General features: G+C 26.7%; 2 protein-coding genes across 2 annotated transcripts; one reads left to right on the top strand and one right to left on the bottom strand.

Moving 5' to 3' along the window:
- Positions 1-24,097: 24,097 nt before the first annotated feature.
- On the bottom strand, positions 24,098-24,911 carry N7484_000135 (GPALPP motifs-containing protein 1; the record flags this gene model as incomplete). Its single annotated transcript, XM_057110556.1, has 2 exons — positions 24,098-24,295; positions 24,369-24,911. 2 exons carry the CDS (start codon positions 24,909-24,911, stop codon positions 24,098-24,100), a joined length of 741 nt encoding a protein of 246 aa, XP_056977782.1.
- Positions 24,912-25,335: 424 nt separating this feature from the next.
- On the top strand, positions 25,336-27,153 carry N7484_000134 (uncharacterized protein; the record flags this gene model as incomplete). Its single annotated transcript, XM_057110555.1, has 1 exon — positions 25,336-27,153. The coding sequence occupies one exon, from the start codon at positions 25,336-25,338 to the stop codon at positions 27,151-27,153; it is 1,818 nt and encodes a 605-aa protein (XP_056977781.1).
- Between the last annotated feature and the right edge of the window lie 616 nt (positions 27,154-27,769).

Below are 27,769 nucleotides of genomic sequence, written 5' to 3'. Positions count from 1 at the left end.
GCTTAATAATATAGTTTTTACCTTTAATTTAATAACTTATTTGTTAATCTAAGATAGAATTTTACATGATTTATTCTATTAAACTAATTATATAAGCTCTACTATAGAAGTGTCTTTTGGCTAAGCTATTTATTACTTCAATCTTCTTAATTCTAGCGCGTAAAAGCTTATTTATTCTCTTCAGCTAGAAAGCTAGTAGATTATTTTTTAATTTAATATAATCTTATTACCCAGTCATTAGTAGAGTCCAATCGGCTTATTAAGTTTTTTAAGTAATCTTCTAGAAGCTTTCGGTTAATTCTTTTTTTTAAAAAAGCTACTTATACCTTATTAGTATCTCAAGCTCTATATACTATTTAAGCTATCTTTTAAAGAGGATAGTATAGGTATATAGATTTGAATATTAAGCTTGAATCCTATAATCTAGATTTAATAATACTAATCCTATTATTGAAAAGCTATTTTTAGTTATACCTAACCTAAATATCTGAATTTAAGTACTTAGAAAAGTATTAAGAAAATCTAATTTATTAATATAATTCACTAGTTTTAACATGGTTTTAAATTGTTTAGTTGCATATACTTTAGTACTACATAATAATTTAAAATAAGAGGTTATAAGAAATTGGAAGAGTAATTAGTAGACCTAGATAAATAGGTAAACTTTTGCCCTATAGGGGCTAAAAGCATGGGACTAAATTTTCGAAATTTTGCTAAGCCTTATGAAGACTACCTATTTATGTAGATCTCTAACATAAATAGATGATCCTATAGGTAATGGGGACTAGAATTTTCCATTACCCATAGATAATGTCTAGGTCCATAAATTAGTTCGGCTATACTATCCATAAGAACCTATATCTAAACCTACCTTAGTCTCTCTATTAGTAGAGAAATAGATTAGTCTATTTAGCTTAATAGTTTCTCTAATAAAATCTTTATCCATAAAATATTTAGTTTTTTTTATTATAATGAAAATAATCATTATAAGTAATACTAGATAGTTAATTAATAATAATATTAGATACTAAGATTAAAGAAATATCCTAACTAAGATATAAAATTTATAGAAACTAGTATTAATGCTCTTTATAAAACGTTAGAGGAATACTAACTATATCTAAAGAGAATGTCAATATTTGTTAAAGATAAAGGAGATAATATATATTATTGAAAATACATTATATATCTTTTTCTTTTCACTATTATATTATAGGTATAATATTATCTGAATTAACAATTGAGAAATAAATGAATTAAATTTATTAGTAAGTATCTTTAATGAAAGACAATCTATAATTTTAACGCTTTTACGAGATAGCCTAAAATACGTTTAGTATCCTCTTTTTCTAAGTAGCCTTTAATCTTTAGAATAAAGAAATTAAAAATTAAGATCTTTACATAATTAATTATATATCATAGAGATATAATAATTAAAAGTAAATTTTATGTCTAGAGGTTATTGATAAATTTAAAGACTAGCTATATAATCTAAAGAAGATAATTAATCTATTTTTGTTTGTCATTATCTAATATTATATTTATATATATTAAATAAAATATAAGAAATCTATATTCTAAACATAATTTAATATCTTAAATAGATATAAGGGTAAATGATTTAAATTAAAGTTTCTCAAACACTTGTCATTAAGAGCTATTATCAAATAAATAATAATATTAAAAATATTAAAGGTTAATCATTAGTATTAGATTAGGATATAATAGGTAGAGGTTCTTATTATCTATTTATAATATTTTATTTCATATTTATAATAACTAGTTAAAATTATTATCTAATTTATTAATTATATTTTAAGTATCTTATTATAAACTTGGTCTTTATAAATTAAAGAGGCTTATTTAGTCTATTTTGAATAATATAAGTAATTTAGTAAATTTATGTAAAACTATTATTTTTTAGTAGGTCCCTAAAGAATATTAATGAATAACAATTTATCTAAGATTAATAAGGTAATTAAGCACTAACCTTAGGGAATTAGGTTAGATGATTAAGGTAATATAGTCAAGCTAACCTAATTTAGGGTCTTCTTAGGAAATTCTAAAGGATAGAAAATAGAGATGAAATAAGTATAATATTAGAACTATTCTACTAAGATATAAGAACTAAATATATAATACTCAGAGGAGAATCTAGATAAGTGGATAAACAAAGGAAAGTATTATATAATAATGTTCTTTATCTTATGAGATATAATAAGAAAGGAAAAGAATAGCTTTATTAGATAAAGAAGATAATGAATTTATCATTATTTATCTAAACTAAGCTCTATCTTTTATGGGTATAGCTTATAAAATCAATCTAAGACGAATGTTATCTACTTAGTCTATTAAAGTAAAAGAAAACGTACAATTCTAATTTATTTAAATATCTTAAAGTAGATATAAATATATTTTAGTCGTTATCTCCTCCTTTTTATTAAAGATTAAACTAAAGTAAGGTCTTTTTCTTCTATCAAATTTATTATATAGCTTTAAACTATCACTATCAGGTCTTGAACCATTATAGGATCTAGGTAATTATATTGACAATACATATCTTTTGGAAAATTAATAATCACTTAATTCTTATATTAATTATTAAGATTGAGAAAAGATCTAAGCTAATTTTGATGAAGCTTCAATATTTCATTTCATTTCACTTTCAGAATTCTTAAAGATTCTTATTAATTAACCTTGATAAGGACTAAAGGAAAAAAGATGAGAGAAATGAGAAGAAAAAAGGGATTACTACTTTAGAAATATACTAGATTATAACATAGAATGATATATTATATTTATATATAAATTATGGATTGATAATTTTAGTTTCCTATTAATTAAATAATTAAAGGCTTATTAGAATCTTAGTAACTTCATTTTAGCATTTTAGTTTAAAGATTGATTATTCAATTAATCTATTACTAGATATAAGATTCACTATATCTTCTAGGCTAATAAAAGCCTAATCTTAATAATTTTCTATTATATTATAAAAGTATTATACTCTTATTGAGACTAGGTAATATTATACTCTATCTGTTAAGGAAAGAAATAATTAGACAAAGGATAATAAAGACCAAGAATATGAGATTGAAAAATATAAAATCGTCTAAGATAATAAATAAACGTACTAAATAAAGATGACTAAGGTATTTTTCAAGATAAGAAAGTTAAAAACGAATTGAGTATAAAAGAAGAAGTTAAGATAAAAAGATAGGTAATAGACTATAAGCTTAGTTCTCTTATATAAACCTATCTTAGTAGATTAAGTAGTGATCCCTTTAGTAAAAGTAATAATACTTAACTCTTAATTATTATTTTCTTATTTATCATTATTTAATTAAGCTTAAATCAAGCTTTGTTTTTTATCAAATATTAAAAATGTTCATAAACTAATAAGATAAAAAAGAAGAATGAAATAATAAAATCATAATTAAGCTTGAGTATCTAAAATATATATGTATCTTCTCTTTAACTATAGGTAGTAAATAAATTAATAATTTATTTTACCCTATAACCTTATATCTAATTTTTTAAAAAAACTCTTTTAACCAAGCAATATTAGTTAAGAAGCTTAAATATATAAAAATTATATAATATTATAATACAATATTATATAAGTAGCAGATTGATATATATAATAATAATAATAATAGAATTTTCTAACTTTATGAAATTAGTTAATTTAATTCTGTGTAAAAGCTAGATATAGATAGGTAAAATGAGATAGTAATTAGAGAAAATGCAATAGAAGTTAGGTAGATAGATAATTCTTAGATATCTATAGATACTAGGTTTTTTTAGTTAGTTCTAGATATAGAAAGTTCTTAATAAATATTAAATAATATAGCCTATATATGACTATCTTCTATTGTTGGTGGTTATTTCAAGTTTTAATCATTAAATCCAATATATATTTTATATTTAAAGATTGTAATATAATTTATTATATATAGACTCTAATGTTACTTATCTATAAATATCAAGATAAGACATATTACCTTTCTTTAATAAAGTAAGTAGGTATAACTTAGTCATGATATAACTAGCAAGTAAGCCATATATCTTATTAACTTATAGTATTTTAACTTGAAATAATTCACTCATAACTTTATAATATTGAATATCTACGCTATTTAACTTTATTCGTATCATATATTATTTAATAAGTTTGATCTTTTATACCCTTAACCGATATTACTATATCTAAAATACATATTTATCTAAGATAGAAATTTTCTATCTACTATCATCTCTTTTCTTAGTTAGTAATTTAGCTTTTATATTTCTCTAGTTTTAATTAGCTAATTTTAAATATTATGAGGCCTTTATTTATAAGAATCTAATTACCATATGTATATATTATAACTTCTTTTTATATAAATATAAACAGCGCTTATTATATAATTTATTTAAAAACTATCAAAGGGTCTTTAAAAGAGAAAGCTTACTAAATATAGCGATTATAAAGATAATACTCATCTAAGTTCATAGAACTTAGCCTATAATAATTTAATTATAAGATAATATTGAATATTTAGGCTACTAGATTAATTTTAGATAATATTTCTACTTATACTTCTAAATATTATACTTTAAGTACCTTAGTGAAGCTTATTATCATACTTCTTAGGCTTATTTCTTATCAATTAGCTTACTTTATAAAGGTTAATTCTAAGGAATCATAATAAACAAAGCTATTATCATTAGCTTACTAGTACCTAAGCCTTTAGATAAAATAAACTATCATCTTCAATAATATATTTTTTTTCTCTATCTTATATATAGATTATATAAATTATAAAATTCTTATACCAGAATAGCTATATTTTCTAATTTTATAATCTTTAATAAGTTAATTCAGAATATATTTTAATCAATTTATATAAGCTATTTAAATTTACATTTGAGCTTTATTTATTTATTAAATTATTTAGCTATTTTTAGTATCTTTAGTATAAACTTAAATTATAAATTAGATTACTTTATAGCTTATAGATAATATAAGCGTTTAAAATGAAATATCTAACTAAGAGCTCTATAACTTAATGTCTGAGATTGGCAGGGCAACTGGTTACCAATCTCATGGAATTAGATCAGATGAACAAGGCAATGTGGTCAAGCTGAACTAATTCAGGGTCTTCTCAGGAAATTCTTAGGATAGAAAGTGGAGAAGAAATTGGCATGAGATTCAAACTATTCTGCCGAAATACGAGAACTAAATACCTGAGATTTAGAGAAGAAATCAAACAGAACAAACAAATGAAGGAAAATATTACATGATATGACATAAATGAAATAGCGGAGAATTCCGGTAAATAAGTGCGAACTCAAAGAACACGTAAGGACTCCATTCTCTGACACTTAATCTAGATTATAAGATAAAAACTTAATAATTATAAAGTTGTTTTAATAGTATCTAGTTAATATATATCTTTATTTAAGTAATTAGAAATATCTTAAGAAAGCTAAGCTTATTAATATCGTTAGAACTAAATTATATCTATATGCTAAAAATTCAAAATAACTGATACCCAGATATCATAAAAGATATAATAAATATGTAGATATATAAATTAAAATGATATTACTTTAGTTGTCAAGTTAATTGAATTTTAAAGTTAAGTAACTTATATAATTGTTAAGAATAAATATTCAAATTTCTCTTTTCTTTTTGAAAAGATTAAAAAAAGAAAAACTTTTACTAGTTAATAAAGTCTAATTTTATTGAATATCTATCTATTTAGGTGAGATTTAAAGTATTAATCTTTTAGAACTCTATTTTTCTAATTAGTGATATAAAACTTCCCCTTAAAGATAATTATTAAAAAGGCTAAATCTAGATATATAAATCTATTTAGTCAAGAATATCTACTCATAGTTTCTACCTAAATAAAAAGGCGCATTTACTATTATATTTTGTTCTTGTGATAATCTTTATAGTTATAATTAACTCAATTATACAACTAAGCTTATTAAGGTTATATATATTATCTAGATATCCTCTTTTAATTCAGTTTATTTAAGCAATTTTATACATATTTCCACTTAGAATATAATACTATAGAGATATATATAAAGTATAGACTTAGATATATTAAATATATACTATCTTATAATTTCAATAGATCTTCTTTCCTTTAAATAGGCTCAATGATGAGGAAGACCTAATCTTCTTATTTTATTAGACTTCCATAGTTTTAAGGTAATATTAAAAATATAGTAGATGGGTAGAGATACATAGTTTTTATTAATCAACGCTTTTTTCACTAGATAGCTAACTTACTTATTAATTATATTAAGATTAAGCTCTCATCTTAGTCTTAATGTCCCTTTAGAATATAAATAGAAAGATATCTAGAGATTGATCTTAAAGTCTATATATATCTTATTAAGATAAGTAACTTATTTCAATCTTAAGAAGATTTACTTAATAAAACTTTTATATATATTATATTATATAGCTTTTATTAAAATCTAATTATAAAGAGATTATTAATAGAGATATATATATCTTATTCAAAGCTTAAATTTCTCTCTTTTACCTCTAGGATAACTATCTCTTTGAGATACAGATAATATTCATTATAAAACCATAGAAATTTTAAAAATAATTTGGTCACTTAATTATAGAAGAAGTGATCAATATGAATAATAACATGAATATTATTTCAAGGAAACTTTTAAAAAGGTTATCTTGTTATTAGATAGATCTATATAATGAATTTATATAAAGAATATAATCTTACTACTGTTATAATTTTATTTTAAAATATCCAGTAATTATTATAAGAAGAACAAGTTTATTAAATAGAAAGGATTTATTATTTTTATTATAAATAAGTTTAGTTTTAAAGAAGATTTAGCTTTAATTTATGAATTTATTTTTTAATACTGTAGATAAATTATTATAATAATCTTAAGGGGTTTCTTCTAAATCTATCCTGCATAAAGATAATTAAAGTAGTATAAGAAGGAAAATTAAAAGATAGATACTTACGTAGATAAACTATAAAGCTTACGTAGGATAATTTATGATTAGATATATATATTAGGATATATATTTAGACTAGGATTTAATATTATCTATATTTATCTTCTTATTGATTTATAAAAAAAAATACAAAAGAATTTATATATCTATTTAAATTCTTGTTTAGGTTTTCTTCTTTTAGTTTCATATGTTAACTAGTTAAAGGTATTTCTCTAATTTAATTTTAGGCCCTATACATATATATATATATATATATATATATATATAATCTAATATACCATACTACTATACTTTATTCAATATACATAAAATTAAATATACCTATTAATATACTATTATTACTCAAGAAGTTTACTTAATATTTTATATAATACCCCTTAGCTATATATAAAATACCTAAATACCTTAGTATACTTAATATTAAGTTATTTATAATACCTTAGTCTAGTTACCTCTAGGCTTTTACTGTATACCCCTTTAAATATTACTAATCCTCCTTAGATATTCTTATAGATATTAAGTATAGATACAGCTAGTATAATTTAACTAAAGTATCTACTAGACTAACTCAATAAGGTTTAAAATAGGCGAGTATAAAGAATAATCTCTAACCTAAATCTTATAATCTTTAAACTACTCTTATATATCTAAAGATATATAAATTCTTATATCATCTTCCTAAAATATAAACCTAGGTTCCTTTTTATAATTACAAACTTTATTTATCTATCAAGTTTAATTCTTACCTAAACTATATACAAAATATCTTTTATATATATCTTAGAACTAATAAAATTCCTTTAGTATATCTTGGGTTTAAATTAAAAGACCTAATAGATACTAGAATTTAAAGTTTATTAGACTAAGTATTTACTTATAAATATCTATCTTTATTAGATCTTTTTCCTTTCCTTATACTTTTAGATCTCTTAATCTAATAAAATTTATTAGATTATATTACAATATAGACTATTACTTATAGATAGTATAAGCTAGTTATAATTATTCTTAGGACTTTAATGAATTACTAACGAGATGAATAAATAAGCTTTGTTATTTTACTCTTAAAGGTAATTATATTACTTCTTTTTTAAGAATTAATAATTCTTAGTTAAAGTAGTTTTTAATATTAGTAATTATTGATAGAATATACTTACTTTAAAAGCCTAATTTTTATTCCTAGCTTTATATATAGAATTATTACTTTGAGATATTTCCCTATACTAGAAATTAGGCTATCAATTATACTCCAATCTAGGGTCTTTTACGCCTCTTTAAAATATACTCTGAGATAAACATAATTACTCACAGATCTTTCTACTTAGATAAGCTCTAGATAGAGCCAAAAAGGCTTTAATTTTAACTACTCTTAAATAGATTTAATAGAGTTTAAATTAAGTAAGTATATTACTTAATCTTTAATATAAATACTTATATTATCTTACTAAAAGACTCTTTTAGGCTTATAGACTATAGGAAGATATTCTTTAAGTATATTTAGATATTTAGTTTACTATATATCCCTTTAAAGATCCTCCTTTATATCCTATTTTCTATTAATCAAATATACATATTCGTTAAGCTAGATTATTTCTTAAGTTATTCATAAAATATCTATAATATAAATTTTAATATTTACTAAGTTATAATAATATCTTATAAATAGGTATCTCTAATACTATATTAGTTGAATATTCATTTTCTTTACTCTAAAAATCTATTTAAAAAGATCTAATTTTGAAATTATAGTTTCTATTCAAAGCTAAGATTATTTTATTTCTAAGTAAAATAATAATAATTTTTGTAAAAGATCTCGAAATTAGAATCTTCTAGTTTGATAACTACTTTAACAGACTAATATCTTTAAAAGTTATTGAATTATTTGATAAGATGAATAGCTAATGATATATATAAAAGTTACTCATATATCTATGAAAAAAAAATTATATAAATCTTTATATAGATGAAATTATAATATCTAGTATTGAAGATCTTTAAATCTTCTTAATTGAGGCTCAAAAAAATATATTATCCTTCTTTAAAGTATTTTAATATATTATAAGTTCTTTCAATTATAACTAAAATCCTTAGCTATCTATATCTATAATATACTATTTATATATATATATATATTATAGTATATTAATTAGGGGCTAACTTAGTTTTTAGTCTTTATATTCTAATAAATATAACCTTTATTGAAGTAATGAAGGTAGTACAGGAGAAGAGAAAATTATAATAATTATTAGGGTAACTTAACTAGACCCGCACTAGGGAAATATTCATAGACCCTATTATCATTATATCTTATATTATATATATAAAATCATATTTATTTTTATTATATTGACAAGAGATACTTTAAGAAGGGTTAAAAGCTAGAGTTATAATTAAATTATAAGTATTCTAAAATATCAACTCCTTAGATTATAAATATCTTAGCATAAGTTTTGAAGCCTATAGGTACTTTAGATTATAAATAAAATAATACTTATAGATTATTTATAATTTTTAAGCCTAGCTTTAGATATATTTATTAGAATATTACTATAACGAGATATTAATTATATAATTTCAAAGATAACAAAAATCATAAAAGGAGACGAAAGAACTTATTTCTTATTAACCAATAATAGGATTTATATATTATAAGATATTTAATAATATTTAAAATTTTATTATCATATCTTTTTGTCTTATCTATAGCTTTTAATTAAGATAGGATATAGGCTTCATATAAAAGATATAGCTTAATTATTAATTCTTTATACTCTATACTACTTACATTATTTCCTCTAATAAAATAATTATTATTTATCTAAGGTTAATAGAGTAATTAATTTCTTATTTGAGAGAATTATTTTAGACAATCAAGGTAATATAATAAAACTTAGCTAATCTCTGTCTTCTTAGATATAAGAAATAAAAAAGAAGATAGATATAAGATTAGAAATATTATACTACGAATTAAGGAGTAGATATATAGTATAACTAGTGAACGAGCTATATATAAGTAAGCTACATAGCTAGAGTACTATAGTAAATAAATTAACTTCTAACATAATATCTTAATTACTAAGAGTTTTATATATTCTATTTTCTATATATAGCTCTTGACATATCTTTAAAATCTATTTTAAGGAAGTAGAAAACCTATATTATTATTTTTTTAAATTTCGTTTATTTTAGGTCAATATTATCTAAGGTTAGTAGAGTAACTAACTACTAATCCTGGGGAACTACATTAGATAAATAAGGTAATATAGTTAAGTTAACCTAATTTAGATCTTCTTAGGATAGAAAGTAAAGAAGAAATAGGTATAAGACTTAAAACATTCTACTAAAATATAAAATTAAACATATATATATATATACCACTAGAGCTAACTAACTATATAAGATATAAAAATAATCCTATAAGTCCTTGAATTAGCTAAAGACTTTTTGAATAGTATAAGGCCCTAAGGAAAAATAATTTAATGTTTTTATTATTAAAATATCAAGCTATTATCGTATAATTATATAAAGTTATTAATGATTTAGGTATTACAGGTTCATCTTATAGGATTATATTAAGTTTTAATAATTATTAGTAAAGATATATGTATATATATTTACATTAATAAAGGTTAGATAAGAAACTCCATATTTATTTGTCTGAGATTGGTAGGGGTCGCCGACTAGTTACTAATCTCAGGGAATTAGATTAGATAAATAAGGTAATGTGGTTAAGCTAAGCTAATTTAGGGTCTTCTTAGGAAATTCTTAGGATAGAAAGTGGAGAAGAAATTAGCATGAGATTTAAACTATTCTGCCGAAATACGAGAACTAAATACCTAAGGTTTAGAGAAGAAATCAAATAGATTAAATAAATTAAGGAAAATATCATATGATATATCTCTAGACTAGAGACTATCTTAGAATAACCCACACGTATAGCTACGTGCGGTTAAAACGATATAAATCGTGTCTATCTAAGGTTAGTAGGGTAATTAGTTACTAATATTAAGAAAAAAACGACACGAATAGCGTTAAAATATAAGGATATTGTTATACTTAGAGAGGGCACACTAGGCTTATAAGGATAGAGATATCTCTAGACTAGAGACTATCTCAAAATAACCCACACGTATAACTACATGCGGTTAAATGACTAAGATTAGTAGGGCGACTAGTTACTAATCTTAGGAAAAAACGACATAAATTGTGTCAAAATATAAGGACTTTTTATGCTTAGAGAGGGCACACCGGGCTTATAACTATCTAAGTTTAGTAGGGTGACTTGTTACTAAACTTAGGGAATTAGATTAGATAATTAAGGTAATATAGTCAAGCAGCTGAACTAATTCAGGGTCTTCTTAGGAAATTTTTAGGATAGAAAGTGGAGAAGAAACTAGCATAAGATTTAAACTATTCTATCGAAATACGAGAACTAAATACATGACATTTAGAGAAGAAATCAAACAGAACAAACAAATCAAGGAAAATATCACATGATATGACATAAACGAAAATAGCGGAGAATTCTGGTAAAAAGTGCGAACTTAGAGAATACGTAAGGACTTTATTCTCTAATAATAACTAGCTTCTAAGTATAGATATCTATCTTAATATATATATTTATTAATAATAACCTAATATGATGATATCTTAGATAAATAAGGGTATAAAGATATAATATATATATAATCTTAAATTTATTAATATTTTTATATATAACTTAATTAAAATTATCCTAGATATTTAATATCTTTTTCCTATCTTAAAGATAGAGTCTTATATATTAGGCGTTAATCTAGACTCTATAGTTAGCTACTAACTTATAAAGCGCTTATAAGATTTATCTATCTTATTACTAGGCTTAAACAAATAGAAGACCTAGTATTATTAAAGAGGGAGACTAATATATATAAGTAAGAGGGGCATGATTAGAGATAAAACTTAGGATATGGATATTAATAGAGTTTAGCTACTAATAAGCTTGGAGATGTTATCTAAATAAGAAAAATTAGAAAAGAAGTAATAGGACTAAGATACTTATAAGATATATTATACTTAATTACTATATAAGAGAAAGAGAGAGAGAGAAATATATATATAGGATAAGCTAAAATTATTAGGGTTATAAGCTATGACTTATAAGTTATAGGATATATTTTTAATATATCTCTTACTTTTAATAGTAATAATAAGCTAGTACTAATTACTAGTATAGATATTTAAGGATAATTATAGGTATTTATCCTTAGGTATCCTTAACCTTACTACTATACTTACTAAGTTTATTATTAATAATATTAGAATTTCTAACTAGTAATCTTTAAGAGAATTAATTCAAAAACTTAATATACTTAGAAGATAGACTTAGATTATTAATTTAAAGCTAGATTAGTTAAATTTAACTAGAAAATAATAAGTATAGTTATATATACTTAGTTTAGCTAAAAGATACTATACTTCTACTCAAGTAAATATATATTTCTATAAAGTAGTAGAATAATAAAAAGTTATATTTTTCCCCTAATATACTTTAAAAATAAGATCAATACTATAAGTAATAATATAGTTAATAGATACTTATTAATATAAATATATTTCTTAGTATTTTATTAGGAAATAGGATAAATAAGGGTAGTAGTATAGTTAGGACTAAATCTATATATCTTTTATTTTAAAAAATGAATTAATAAGCTATATAAGAGATATATAACTACCTCTAAGTAAATAATTAAGTAAGAGTTATACTAGTATAGATATCTATAAAATATCCTTATATCCTTATAGATATCTATAGATATCTTTATTAAGGATATAGTATATGTTAAGGTAAGGTTGTTGACTAGGCAAGGTTCAAGATGTCACATGTAATTCAACTGTAGAATAGACAGAGACTAATCCTTAAGGAATTAACTAATTCCTTAAGTGTGCTGGATATATACATGATGGGGTAGAACCCTGATTAAGCGAGTCATGCAGGTGCTTTTCGGGGGTAGATCGGGCATGATTAGGTAGCGTCTCGGCCTATCCTGATATCATGCCCTACAACGAGGTTACGCCGTAACAGTATAGAAGTAATATCTATTATCCTTAATTTATAGATATAGTATTAAGCCTAATATCTAATAGAGAGGATATACTATAGTCTACCCTATTCTATATAGAGTATAATTATAAGGAGATACTACTAAATAATAAAAAAAGTAGCGCTAGATTAACTATCTTCTTTATATTACTAAGCCCTTTCTTTAATTATATAACTTAACTTTTAAAGACTTATAATATTATAGCATATTATATCTTTAAGAGAAGTAAGAGATACTCTACACGCTAGAAGCTAGTTAGGTTAGTTAAGCTCAATAAATATTACTCTTAAACTAGTAATATGTAAGGATATCTCTACGCTATTAATATATAATACTTATTCTATACTAAGAGTAACTCTTATTACTTAGCTAGTCCTTAGATAGAACCTATCTAGACCTGGATAAAACCCGCGGGTAATAGAAAAGTCTAGTCCTATACCCGTGGGTATTTTCTAAAGTCTAGTCCCATTACCTATGGGATTACCTATTTAGGTTAGAGAATTACTTAAATAGGTAGTCTTAGCAAGGCTTAGTAAGAGTTTTAAAAAAAAAAAAGACCTATGGGGGCTAATCATTTTAGCCCCCACGGGAAAAAAATTACCCGTTTATCTAGGTCTAAACCTATCTAGTTATTTAATTAAACTTAAAGCTTAATAAAATATTAGATAAAAGAAGTAGATAATTAAAGAGCTAATAATATTTCTTTATACTTTAAGATTTAATATTAAAGAGAAGGAAGCGAAGTATCTAGAGAAATTCTTCTCTAATATTAAGATAGAAATAGCGAAAGAAGAGAAAGATAATAAGCTTAAGGAGATAGAATTTTCTAACTTAATTAGTAATACTAAGGAGATAGATAAGGAGATAAGTAATTATATATAGTTAGATAAGATAGATAAGCCCTAGCTTCTAGTACCTAAGAATAGTACCTAGATATAGGTATTAGGATAGAAATATAGGGCTTAAGAGGATAAGGTCTTTAAGTATTACTTAAAGTAATTATATATAGTTTTTTCTTATCTAGGGGCTAACCCCCTAATAAACTTTTAATAGAATAGACTATTTTATCCTAGTATACTTCTTTCCCCTTATTATAAAGGAGATATATAATATTATAGGCAAAAACCGCATAATTTATATAGATATAGAAAGTTATAAGCCTTAGTATATCTATTATATTTATAACCTAAGTTAGGGCCCTAGGTCTAGGTTAGGTCTAGATTAAGTTAGGTTCTATAGAAGTCTAAAATAGTATTATTATAATATTAAAAAAAATTACTAATAAAGTTCATAAATCTAAGATTTAAATAAATATCTAACTATAGAAAACTAAAAAGTAATTCTTTTCCTTTTACTCCTATATATATTAAGAGAAAAATGACCTTTTCTTTTAATTAAGTCTATATCTTAAAATAAAATAGATTAATCTTATAAGATCTTATCTACTTTATAAATAAATAAATATATATTCTATAAGATAATTATAAAAAAGAAGCTATATTTAGATATATTTATATATTTAATTAAGACTTTTACTTATAACCTTAGGTAATAGAAGAGTATATTAATTACTATTTTTTACTTTTATTATAATCTTTACAATAATAATTATATTAAGAAAGTATAATAGCTAGGCGAGAAGAGGAGAATAATAGTATTAGGTAGAATATTCGAAGACTAATTCTTAAAAGAAGAGAAGAGGAGAGCCTTTCCCTTCTTCTAATTTAAAGGCGATTTAGGGGTGATTTATATATATATTGGGAGGGGTAAGACTACTTACTATATATAGCTACCTAACCCTATACCTTAATAATAAGGTATCCTTATTTTTTCTATAATTAATTAATCTTACTATATAATAATCTTCCTTAAATTTTATAAATAACTTAAATTAATTATATTCTTATAGATTCTCTAATAAGCTAGAATAACCTATTTTAAATTATCTTATCCTCATATCTAATGTATTTATATTTATGATACCTTAATATTTAGGTAAAGAGATTTAGGTATTTAATCCATATTCTAACCTATATTCCTCTTCTAAATAGTATTAGGTATATAATATCCTTAATAAAAATATATTCTATAGTTTCTAGGATAGTAATAGACCCTATAGCTCTTTTATATATATCGATAGTAATTTTATAAGAGTTTATATCTATTTTTTATTCTTAAATTTAGATTTTACCTATATTTTAATATAAGATTATACTATAGATTATAGATAGGAGATAAGCTATATATTATTAAGTTCTTGATTAGGTTTATATTCTAGAAATATCTATAAAGATTATCTATTTGTCTAATATATATCCTTCTTAATTTAGGTAGTTTAATTAAATTTATATAGAAATTTAGAGAGTTTTGAATTCATATTAGACTAATAAGGTAATTAATTACTAATATTAGGGAATAAGATTAGCTAATTAAGACTATATAATATAATAATGTCAGAGAATGGAGTCCTTACGTGTTCTCTGAGTTCGCACTTTTTTACCGGAATTCTCCGCTATTTCATTTATGTCATATCATGTGATATTTTACTTGATTTGTTTGTTCTGTTTGATTTCTTCTCTAAATCTCAGGTATTTAGTTCTCGTATTTCGGCAGAATAGTTTGAATCTCATGCCAATTTCTTCTCCATTTTCTATCCTAAGAATTTCCTGAGAAGACCCTGAATTAGCTCAGCTTGACCACATTGCCTTGTTCATCTGATTTAATTCCCTGAGATTGGTAACCAGTTGCCCTGCCAATCTCAGACAAATAATTATATAGAATATATAATTAGCTAAAATACCCTAATTTTAATATATTAATTAATTAGACTATCCTTCTTTACTGACTACTATATTACTATTTACTTAAAAATTTATTAAAATGTAACTTAATTAGAGGGCTAAAAATTACTTACTATCTAGGCTCTTAAAAGAATTAAGGGAAATTATTAGTTTATAAGATAGTGCATATATATAATCGCTTTATATAATATTATATACCTACCTTAATAGATACTAAAAATTAGATTAAATTTTATTTCATTTTACAAAATATAATTCTTTAGGTATTATAATTATAGTTATATAAGATATAAATATCTAGTTATTATTATAGAATAGTTAATCTAAGATATAATTTATAATAAAAGGTTTAATTTAGATAATAAATATAGATCTTTAAGAAGATAGGTCATATAATAGGCTTTACCATAGCTATAAATATTATGATAAAAATAAAATATTAAAGTTAATATACTCTTTTATGATCTAGAATTTATAACCAAAAATCTGAATTAGGTAAATAATATGTATATCTAGACTTAGCCTCCTTTTAATGAATATATTCCAGGAAGACTTACTTTTTATAGATAAGGCTAATATACCTTTAAATAATTAGTAATTTAAAATAAATCTACATTAATAGATATTTAATAAAATCAACTTCTTTAATTTCAAAAAAGTCTTTCTTTTGTTTATATCTATAAAACATAAAATAGAAATATTAACTCTTAGTTCTTTTAGAATCTAGAAAGATTTACTATCAAAATAACATAGTTCTAGTTTATATATTAATACTAGGCTATAGTATAACCAATAAATAAGTAGATTAAGTTAAATCACTACCTAAGTCTATAGACCCTGTAGATAGGCTAATCTATAAATTAATCTATAATCTAATCTATAACCTATATATAGGGTTATAAGTTATCTATACTAGCCTATCTCTATATAAAGTTCTACTATCATTCCTAAATAGGTAGGGTAAATAAGTCTAATTATTCATATAATTACTTACCATTATTTTTATCTATATTCTAACTATATACATAAACTTCTAGCTATTCTAATAGAATTCCTCTTTATTTAAAGAAAATATATAATATTCAAGAAGAGTAAGGATAGTAATATAGTAGTATACTAGATATAAGATATAATTAAAGTAAATTATAGTTATAACTAAAAGTTATAATAGAAAATAGTTATTAAGTTAAGAATATATATTTTTAATATAGAGTATATATTTATAACGGCTATAACGTAAGTAGTAAGCGAGTTAGCTACCTAACTAAAAACGCGTTAATTAATTAGACCATCTATCTCTAACTACCTACTATATTACTAATTCGCCCTTAAAATCGTTAAAAATTAGTTAAATAAGAAGGCTAGGTCTTACTTATTATCTAGGCTATTAAAAATAGTAAAAACTATTAATTCGTGAGGTAATATATATATAATATCCCTTAGTCCACGCCTTAAGTTTAGCTCTATAGTATTATAAATTAAGTAGAAAAACGCGTAAATTCGTTAAAAATTAACTGAATTAGAAGAGGATATACTTAAGAATTAAATTATATCTCTTAATATTTATAGAGTAGCTCTAAAATCTACTACTATCTAAGAGACTATAAACCTTCTTCTCGCCGCTTAAGATATAATACTATCTATTACTATTAATAAAAAATAGATATATAATTATATAGATAAATACCCTAACCTCTTTATCTAATTCTTAAGATATTATAATTATAAGTATATAAAATATAAGGATCTAAAAATAGTTAAAGAGTAGTTTAATCTAGTTTAAAAAATAGTTAATAAGAATAGGATTAACCTATATAATATCTATAACTTTAATAAGACTAGTTTCACGATAGGGTTAATTATAACTATAAAGGTTATAATAAGAGTAGAATATTATAGTTAGCACACTCTTTTATAGCCTAGAAATTATAAGTAGGTAATCTTAATTAAGTATATAGGTATATCTAGATTTAGCCTTCTTTTAGTAGTTATTTTTTAAGGAGAAGTATTTTATCGCTAGTTAGGTAGATAGAGTTCTAAAAGATTAGCATTTAAAGTTAGCCTAAATAGATAGATATCTTATAAAATTAGACTTTATTAGCTAGCGAAAGTTTTTATTCCTTTAACCTTTTTAAGGAGGAAAGGGAAATATTAACTTCTTATTCTTAATAGTTATAGAAGTTATTTAACTCTAAAATTTACTTTATAATTAGAATAATATTATATACCTATTGAAGTGGGGCACGCGTCGTTAGTGCTGGTAGTGTCTGTCTGCGAACCAGACACCACCGGGGCAGATACTTGGGTAGTGGAAGACAAGAGAGGAGAACCTAGGGGTGGCTTGAGAAGGAAAGATGGTCTGAGTTGCTATCTCTGCACAACTAGGCTTATATACATCACATATGCTTAGTCACCACATACCACTCTTCCCCACTACACTATATACTTATTATATCTTTTATAACCTCTTAATATTAGTTATCTTATAATTTTAAAATATATATATAGTTAACTTAATAAAATATAGATATAACTTAGTTTTAACTATATAGATGAGCTTAACTACCTTAATATATTTCTAATTACTTAAATTAAGATATTTAAACTAAAATTATTAAAAGTAGCTTTATAGCTACTAGTTTAGTACTATATAATCTAAATTAAGTTATTTCTAAGCTAAATATTTAACTTTAAACTCCTATACTACCTATAAACTATAGAAGCGATTTAAGTTAAAATTATATACTAAAAACGCTAATAACACTTAAATAGCTCTATTAATAAGCTAAGCTTATAAAGCGTTTAAATAGCCTATAAACCCCTTATTATATTATATTATAAAATAGCTTATTAAAGGTTATAAAATTACTATATAAGTTATAGCTATTCTAGTATAAGAAAATTATAATTTATGTACTATATATAAGAAATAGAAGGGGAAAAAGCGTTATTTAAGGTAGTAAATTATTTAATCTAAAGGTTTAAGTATTAGTAAGCTATTATAAATAGCTTAACTTATTATAATTCCTTAAGATTAACCTTATGATAGTAAGCTAACTAATTAGAATTAAGCGTAAGAACCATGACGACGAGCTCTACTAAGAGACTTAGAGTATAATATCTAGGGTCATAAATAAACATATTATCTAAAATTGATTAAATAGCTTAGATATTTAATATTATATAGTTATGGTTAAATTATTCTAGGTTAAATTCTAAGAATTTAGTTAGGTAGCTAACTCGCTTATATAGCTAAATCGCTTACCGGTTATATTATATATTTCTTTATCGCGTAATAAGTATTTGAAACTTAACTTATTGATCATAATTCGTTTATATTATATTATTCTAGATCTAGTCTTATTTTTATTTTACGTCTTCTTAGTTTATTAGAATCTTATTATAAACTTAATATATCTCTACTAAATATATTAAAGAATTCAAGAAGACTAATAATTTATAAACATTTTAGGTAAATAGATAATTTATAAGTTTAATAGAGTTTTATAAGTTCTTTATATATTTCCTATGGATATTTCATAGGTTCTTATAGGCTCTTATATATTGATTTCATTTAATAGAGTTAGTAAATTAAGACTTAAATTTTATAATAAATTAATATATTCTATTTTATTATTTAGTATATTCAAAGCCCTTAGTTATTACTTGATTAATTTTCTAGTCTTAAACAATTCTTTTATAAGTATCTATCGTGTCATATCCTTTTGTATCTTTTATCTGTTCTCTTTTTAGTTTTATATAAATCTCAAGTTTTTTAATCTAATATTAGTAGCTTATTATTAATATTCAATTATTATATAGATAATCTTACTTATATTTGATCTAAAATATATTATAGCTGATAAGTATATCTTTGACTTCTTACCTATTATATATATCTAAGATCCTAGCTAATTAGTAAATATTAATCTATTCGATTATCTATATTCCTCTTACTATTTCTTGATTCCTTATAAATATTAGCCTAGACTTTAGAAGGATTATATTCCTTATATTAATAAAATATTTAATATTAAATAAAACATTAGCTTTCTATACTTTATAAAACAAAATAAGATATAATAAGAGTTCAAGTAGTATTCTAATATTTAGAGCTAATTTCATTTTTAGAAAAACAGCCTGTTTATCGCCTTAAAAAGTGATATATAAGTACTATAGATCAATATTTAAGTATACTTAATCTTTATATACTAAAATAACTATTAATATAAAATCTTTGATGAATAAGTATCTACAAATGATTAAGTATTATGATTTTACTAAGAATAGGATATAAACAAACAACATAAATTAATTTATATAAATGATCATAAGTATTTATTATTTTTGTTTTATTCTAATTAATTCAAGTCTTGTTCTTTAATCAATTCTTAAATTAATCATAGACTTATATAAGATATATAAGAAGAAAAAAAAAATTTCCTTTATACTTATATAGCTTTTATATTAATTAATCAAATATCCTAAATCTTATAGCCTTATTAACATAGCCCAAGTTCCCTTCCTTAATATATATTAGGATTCTTTAATTTTGATGAAAGACAATTTAGCGCTAGCTATATATTAAAAATATTAGATATAAAATATTGATTATGCTTAATCACTATCTCTATTCTCATAGCTGTTAGTAATTATTTCATTAATAAATATTTAATTATATTATAAGCTCTCACTTAGATTCAAAGTACTTTATAAAATAGAGTCCTCATATAGTCTCTAAGTCTATAATTTTTCCTTCATTTTAACTAGAATTGTCTAGCATTTTACTTATATGTTACTATTATTAAAAAGTAGCGTCCTTATATATTCTCTAAATTTAGAATTCATCTATAATGCTCTACTATTTTACTTAAAGAATATTATATCGTATTTTCTCTATTCTATTTATCTTATCTAAATTCTCCTCTTAGTTTATTTCTATTTTTATCAAATAACTTTTAATTCTATATCTATGTCTTTATTTTTTCTATCTTGAAATTCCTTAAGAAGACCTAAAATAGATTAGCTTAACTATATCGTCTTAATTATCTAATCCAATTCCTTTAGATCAATAATTTATTTCCTTATCAATCTTAGATAACTATTTATAATGTATAAAATATCTATCACACCCTTTTTCGCTATCTAAAATTATTAATCAAGAAACTTTTTTTAAAAAAAAAAGATAATTTTTCCTTTTATTTAATATTTTTCCTTTCTTTAAGCTAAGCTTATTTAGACTACATATGAATAGCAAATAATTTATATACTTTACACTATATAGAATAAGCTTCAAAATCATTATTCTATACTTTTAATATAGCTACTAGTAAAATCTATATATATAAGATAATCCTAATATTAAAATTTGAGCTTTAATACTTTTTAATCTAAAGAATAAGAGTCTTATTATATTATTAAGTATTTAAAAAGCCTTAAAGGTTAGATAAAGTCCTACCAAGAAAAGAATCTATTATTAGACTTATAAATCTACTCTTATACTATTTTAGAGCTTAGAGTATAGTTAAATCTATTAACTAATCTATATAAAGAAATAGACATTTTAATAAGTTATAATATAAGTAGGAAAATCTCTTTTATCTAATTTCTTTTATTTAGTCTATCTTATTTAACTCTTCTTAAGGGTAGTTAATAATAATCTATAAGAATTCTAATAGTAATATTAAATAAAATATTAAATATTTATTAAAATTATCATAAATCTTTTCTAAATTTTAATAATTAATATAAGATTATAGGTTATCAAAATACACTCTAAATAGTATATATTATAATATAAAATATGATTTTTTAATATAAGAAGTTTTATTATTTTAAAATTTAAGTATCAGTAAATTATTATAATTATAGTTAACTCTTACCTATAGGAATTATTATATACTTTAATCACTAGTAGTATACTAGCTAAGCCTCCTATTTTAGTTAGCTATACTAAACTATTCAACCTACACTAAATTATTAGACTTTTACCTTTTAATCCTATTTCTCTACTAAAATATATTAAATATTGTCAGAGAATGGAGTCCTTACGTGTTCTCTGAGTTCGCACTTTTTTACCGGAATTCTCCGCTATTTCGTTTATGTCATATCATGTGATATTTTACTTGATTTGTTTGTTCTGTTTGATTTCTTCTCTAAATCTCAGGTATTTAGTTCTCGTATTTCGGCAGAATAGTTTGAATCGAATGCCAATTTCTTCTCCACTTTCTATCCTGAGAATTTCCTGAGAAGACCCTGAATTAACTCAGCTTGACCACATTGCCTTGTTCATCTGATCTAATTCCCTGAGATTGGTAACCAGTTGCCCTGCCAATCTCAGACATGAATATATATTTTAAACTTTAAGAACATAAAATTCACCTTTTTTATATTTTTTCCCACTTTCACTGATAAGATTTAAATTAGATTATATATATAGATATATTATATCTATATCTAGCTATATCTTCAATATAAAGCCTATAGAATTAGTAGAGAGTAACTAATACAGAGAATACAGAAGTATAAAATTATGAAAAATTATGAAAAATTATGAAAAATTGGGTTTTCCTGGGTACCCATTAGGTACCCAGTCTGGGTCCTGCGGAAGCCTAATTATAGGACACTCCTTATCCTGCGATCATGCTTATCGTGCGGTTAGTCTTTTCCTAGGATCGCACTAAACCATAGTCTTTCCTAGTGACCCTCGGTTATCCTATATTATGCGTCCTATTATAGAGAGGCTATGGTTCTTCGAACCATGCCTTACACGTGACCTGTACGTCGTCCCGTTCATCCTGGATAATTGGGTATAAGTGCCCCGCGGGTAGTGCGGCCCCCTATAGGTCCGTAATAAGTAATTAGCTAAGCCCTATAATATAACCAACTAGAATTTTAGTAGAACTGTCATAAGTTGTTAAGTAAATATAATAATGTTAACTAATAGTAGTGTATCTAGTTTATTACTTCTTTATTATTACTCTTATCATTATCCTCTCTAGGACCCTAGTCTTAATATTTTTATTATTAACTTAATTTCTATACTTTATATGTTATAGATATAGCCTATATTATATACATGTAACCTAATCTTTAAGTTAATTTTATAACTTATAATTATTAAAGCTTACTCAAATGTTAAAATAACCGTGAAAACATAAATAGTTTAGATAATTCACTAAGAGTTTTAAATAATTATTTTCTTTAATTCCTATTAGGACTAGCCTACTAGGGTCTTAGGAAGGATAAGGATAAGAGTAGACCTAGATAAACGGGTAATTTTTAGTCCCATGGGGGCCAAAATCATGGGACTAGATTTTTGAAATCCTACCAAGCCTTGCCAAGCTTACCTATTCAGGTTAGAGAAATTACCTAAATAGGTAATCACATGGGGAGTGGGACTAGACTTCAAAAATACATATAGGCATCGGACTAGAATTTTCCATTACCTATGGGTAATATCCAAATCTATTTATACAATGGCTTTGCTCTAGGTTCTTAGCGGTTATTCTTATACAAGCTTATGGCAGTACTGCTATTATACTACGGGTGTGCTTTTTTATATTCAGGCGCGTGATAATATCTTACTAAACTTCAAAAGAAGAATACATACTTACAACAAAAAAATTTCAGTTTTTAGATTAAATATAGAAACATTTATTATAGATTTAAAAAAAGTATAAAATAATTGCTTAAGGAGGAGAGTGTAAGACAAAAAAAATAGTTTAAAAGATATTATTACGCGCCCATATACAAAAAAGTATTCCCGCAGTACAACAGCAGTATACAACCATAAGTTTAATAAGTTGATTAAGGACACTAGAAACCAATTAATATACAAAAGTAGATATTTATATCCTTTAAAATGTATAAAATAATAAGGATCTTATTCAATATAACAGATTTCAAAGAGAAAAACAGAGATAAATGCTCTACCCCTCTTCCTCTCCTATAAATATGGTAGTATATGATACACTGATGATTAGTAAAAGTTTGAGATGAGTGATTACCAGTAGTGTAAAAACTATTCAGAGAATTTCTTTATTACTTTCTTACTCATTATTTCTCTAGCCTTAGCCTAAAACTGAAGTCATTAGCCCTTTTTAAGTATGTTCCTTACCTAGCAGCGTTACTGTGGCTTTCGATTACTAGATAGGGTATTAGTATTAAAGTCTTTATTTAGCTATCCAGCGTAATGCTCTATGGTAGTCTCGACTCTAGAGAAAACTCCCCTTGCTAAAGCGCGAGCCATAATCGCTGGCTCGATTCACCATCTCCCGGCGCTGTGCACTAGAGATCTTAGATGAAATCCCCATATCCTTTTCTCGATCAAAAACACGTGCAGAAGGGTCATCCTCAACCTCCTTACGCTCATGATCCGGTTTTTCTAGACGGGTGATTTTCTTACTTTGGCCCTATAAACAACAGAAACAACGTTAGTATGATTCTCGCGGTGCAACAAAAGCAGCATAATTAACAAGAGCTTACATTGAACTTTTTGATTTGCTCTTCCATGGATTGAGTTCGGCGCGCCTCAGAAGTAGAGGATGGTTTGCTTGAACTTCTAGAAGGGCCCCCCACGCCCATCACCTCATCCCCAAGCCGTCGCATTCTCTCCTCGGGGGTTTCAACCCACGAAGCATCAACCTGTTTCGTTGCTGATGTGCGGGCAGACTTTCCGGTTTGGAACTTCCGATTCCGCAATTGCGTGGGGTCGATTTTAGTCGCCCAATCGCTCTGCTCAGGTGGGTGTAGCATCCATTGATCCCGTTGACTCTCCTTCTTCTCATGATCGGATGCGATTGAATTCAACTCAGGTATTGGTGTCTGAATGGGCTCCTCGGAGACACCATGTGGAGGAGGCATGCTGGGTCCGAAATCATCATCACTGTCCGTTTCGCTCTCAGCAGATGAGGCCCTAGATTCGGGGGATTGCGCTGCCGGGGGTAAGGTGGGGCCAATCACCCTTCTTTTAGAGGAACTCGGTTGATTCTCCTCATCAGAAACAAATTTACGTTTATCGATTTCCATTTTGCAGAGTGATTCAGGCGGAGAGGAAAAGAAGGGAAGTTTGTGGAGGTAATCCTTATCGTCTTATCGTAATATCATGAAGGCTGATGTCATCTTATGGAATACCGCCTTTGTCCTTATCTTCTGTCCCGTTACTTCTCTCAAGTTTCCCCCCCTCATTCTTCCATTCTGCAAACCTCAAACAAATCCACGAAATTTGATACATTTCACAAACACACTCTTTTCACCTCTTGCTTTCCTTCTTTGCATATTCCCTCCCGGAGTATATAGTCCTAACACGCTCAAGGCTACTGAAATTGCAGACCTACGGGCCACATATCCCCGCCCAGAAACCATGCCATTTCTCGTTGACTAAATTTCTATCGAGTTTCCCATAAATAGAGCATGGTGTTCGTGGTGTGTAAGAGTTTGCGTGGAATTGAAAATGGGCCACCAGCCTCTCCCTCAAGAACGACGATCACTATGGGAGGACCCTTCAGGAACGACCGAGCTGGAGACCAACAAGCCTTCCAACCTCGATCCAGCCCTGCAGGGTGATCAAAACTCGATGATTCTATCTGGTCAGCTGGAAGAGCCGTCAAATTGCCGTTCGAGGAGGTTCTTGGCCCAGCCAATTGAAACCTCATTTCGAAGCTCCAACATCACACCGACCAGGTCAAACCCTGAGAACAGAGACAATTCAGACACGGCTCATGACCTCTCTCATAAAATTGAGCCTCAAATCAAGGACCAGACTCGTCGAAGAATTTTGCCTACGCCGATTGAGACAACTATCGCCAGCCGTCATGGACCTACGCGACCGCAGGAGAAGAATCAATCCCCCATTGCCTCAGGCCCCAGAAGATTCAAACCGGATTTGATTGAAACGGACCGTCGCTCTGTGAAGGGCATGCTCGGAGAGTCTTCTCATATCAATGCTCAGAATCTTAAAACCGAACGGTTGGATCCTGCCCCTCGGTTAAGCCCTCGTCGGAATACTACCCCTCACCCCACGGAATCAAAATTCTCATATGCGAGCCTACTTCGTCGCCAAGAAACACGGAGGCACTCTTTCCGTGTCCCGGATTTGCCATCTATCCCTTCAAACAGCAGCGAAGGATCTGAAGGCTCTGCCGGCTCACCCCTGGCATCCTCGCCAACCAACCGGCCCCAGAGAGGCACGGATGGCAATATGCATGCGCTACTTCGAGAAAGCTATGATGGGGACTTTTCTGAGTACTTGCTATCTCTAGCAGCTCGCTCGGCACAGAAGCAACTGAAGGAGCAGGCCCTGGCCGCATTTCCTAACGAGCAAGTATACGAGCCTGTGGATCATTTTGCCATCGACGAGGATGAAGATGACTCCGAAGACCAAAATTCCATGTATCCCTCAAAGCACCATCTGAAGTCTCGACGACAATCCTCTGCGGACCTTTCCTGGGAGCTTGAATATATGCGACAGCACAAGGAAGAGGCAGAACAGCGCCTGAGGGCAATGGGTACATCGGGTAAGCCTAAACCGGCGCCGACTGAACCGAAGCCTGAGCCAAAGAATCTGGGTCCAAGTCCTCCTATGCTTGGGGGCGACATTGTCTTACCTTGGAGCCTTTCTCCAGATGGGACGCTCTGTGAGAATACAAGCACTAATAATGATTCCCAGACTGTGGAAGATCGGTGCAGTGGCTGTGGAGGCCTTTGGTGCGAGGAGAGTCAAGCGGACGGTGGACGAGTGGTGGGATTGTGGATGGGCACCTGTCGCAAAGCCGATGGCCCGGAACGGCAGTCACATCTCATATCTGGCATCATGACTCCAATGATTCAAGATTACGAGATTGAGTTGAGCCCCAGCCCTCGGCCCAATGGCCCCTCGAGCCAATATAATGAAACAGGTCCATCGAGTTCACAGCATGGTGTTAGTCCCATCCTTCCTCAGAATCCGGATGATGAATTCCATGATGGCTTTGTCACGCAAATTTACAACTATCTCTCATTGGGGTACCCCTGCGTGGCACGGTATTATGACTATGAACTCGGTCGAATCTCCGGAATCACCGTGGAAGATCTCCGACGAGATGATCTCCAAACCGACGCAAGAGGCTATGTTGTTGCTCCGGGGAACAAAAACGTAGAGGCCTGCATGCGATGGAAGGCTCTCCGTCTTTACATCCGGGAATGGGCACGGCAACAGCCCAGCATGGTAGAGGATGAAAATGGTCTAGAAGCCTGGGGGGTGCCGGAACGAAGGGGCAGCTGGGCTATATGATCATCCTATAAGCTTACATATCTTGTCAAATTTTCCATTTCTCTTTTCTCTGTCCTTTCTTGTATCATTTTCCTGTGAGCACCAGCATTCATACCCCGGTGTGGCGAACCAAAGCATTTCTATACATACTGAAAGTGAGTTCATAGTCACAGAGAGAATCATCTTGTCTTTGCTGACTCTGGACCCTTGTGCGATTCAGCGAGCTTCAATAGCCACATATTGCATCTTATCACCATCCACACCCATACAAATAAGACTGAGAATTAATGGCGCCTGATGACGCATCGATGTAAATCAGTCTTTCCAGAGAAGGCCCAGCAAGGCCGGCGCGTTGATCGCTTAACTGGAATTTACTGCTTGATTTTGACCAATGGGGACCCGCATTCAAAAAACCAATTGCATCAAGTCATGTCTAACATCGCAACTTCGGATACTCGACCCTGCATGCGCTCTGGAGTTCCACCAACTAGGGCATCCTTCTCTGGGCCGTCCGTTCAATCATCACCTTTGTTGACCACCGGGCTCCAACCACCTCCTTCTACGGGCTCTCATAAAAAGTGCATTGTATGCCTACGGCCAATTGAGCTTTCAATTGTGGAAAAAGATACCTGGAAAA

Source organism: Penicillium longicatenatum, assembly GCF_028827895.1.
Source record: "Penicillium longicatenatum strain IBT 33135 chromosome Unknown contig_11_segment0_segment0, whole genome shotgun sequence".
NCBI lineage: Eukaryota > Fungi > Ascomycota > Eurotiomycetes > Eurotiales > Aspergillaceae > Penicillium > Penicillium longicatenatum.
Note: the sequence above shows the minus strand (reverse complement) of the source record. Positions and strands in the feature narration are given on the sequence as shown.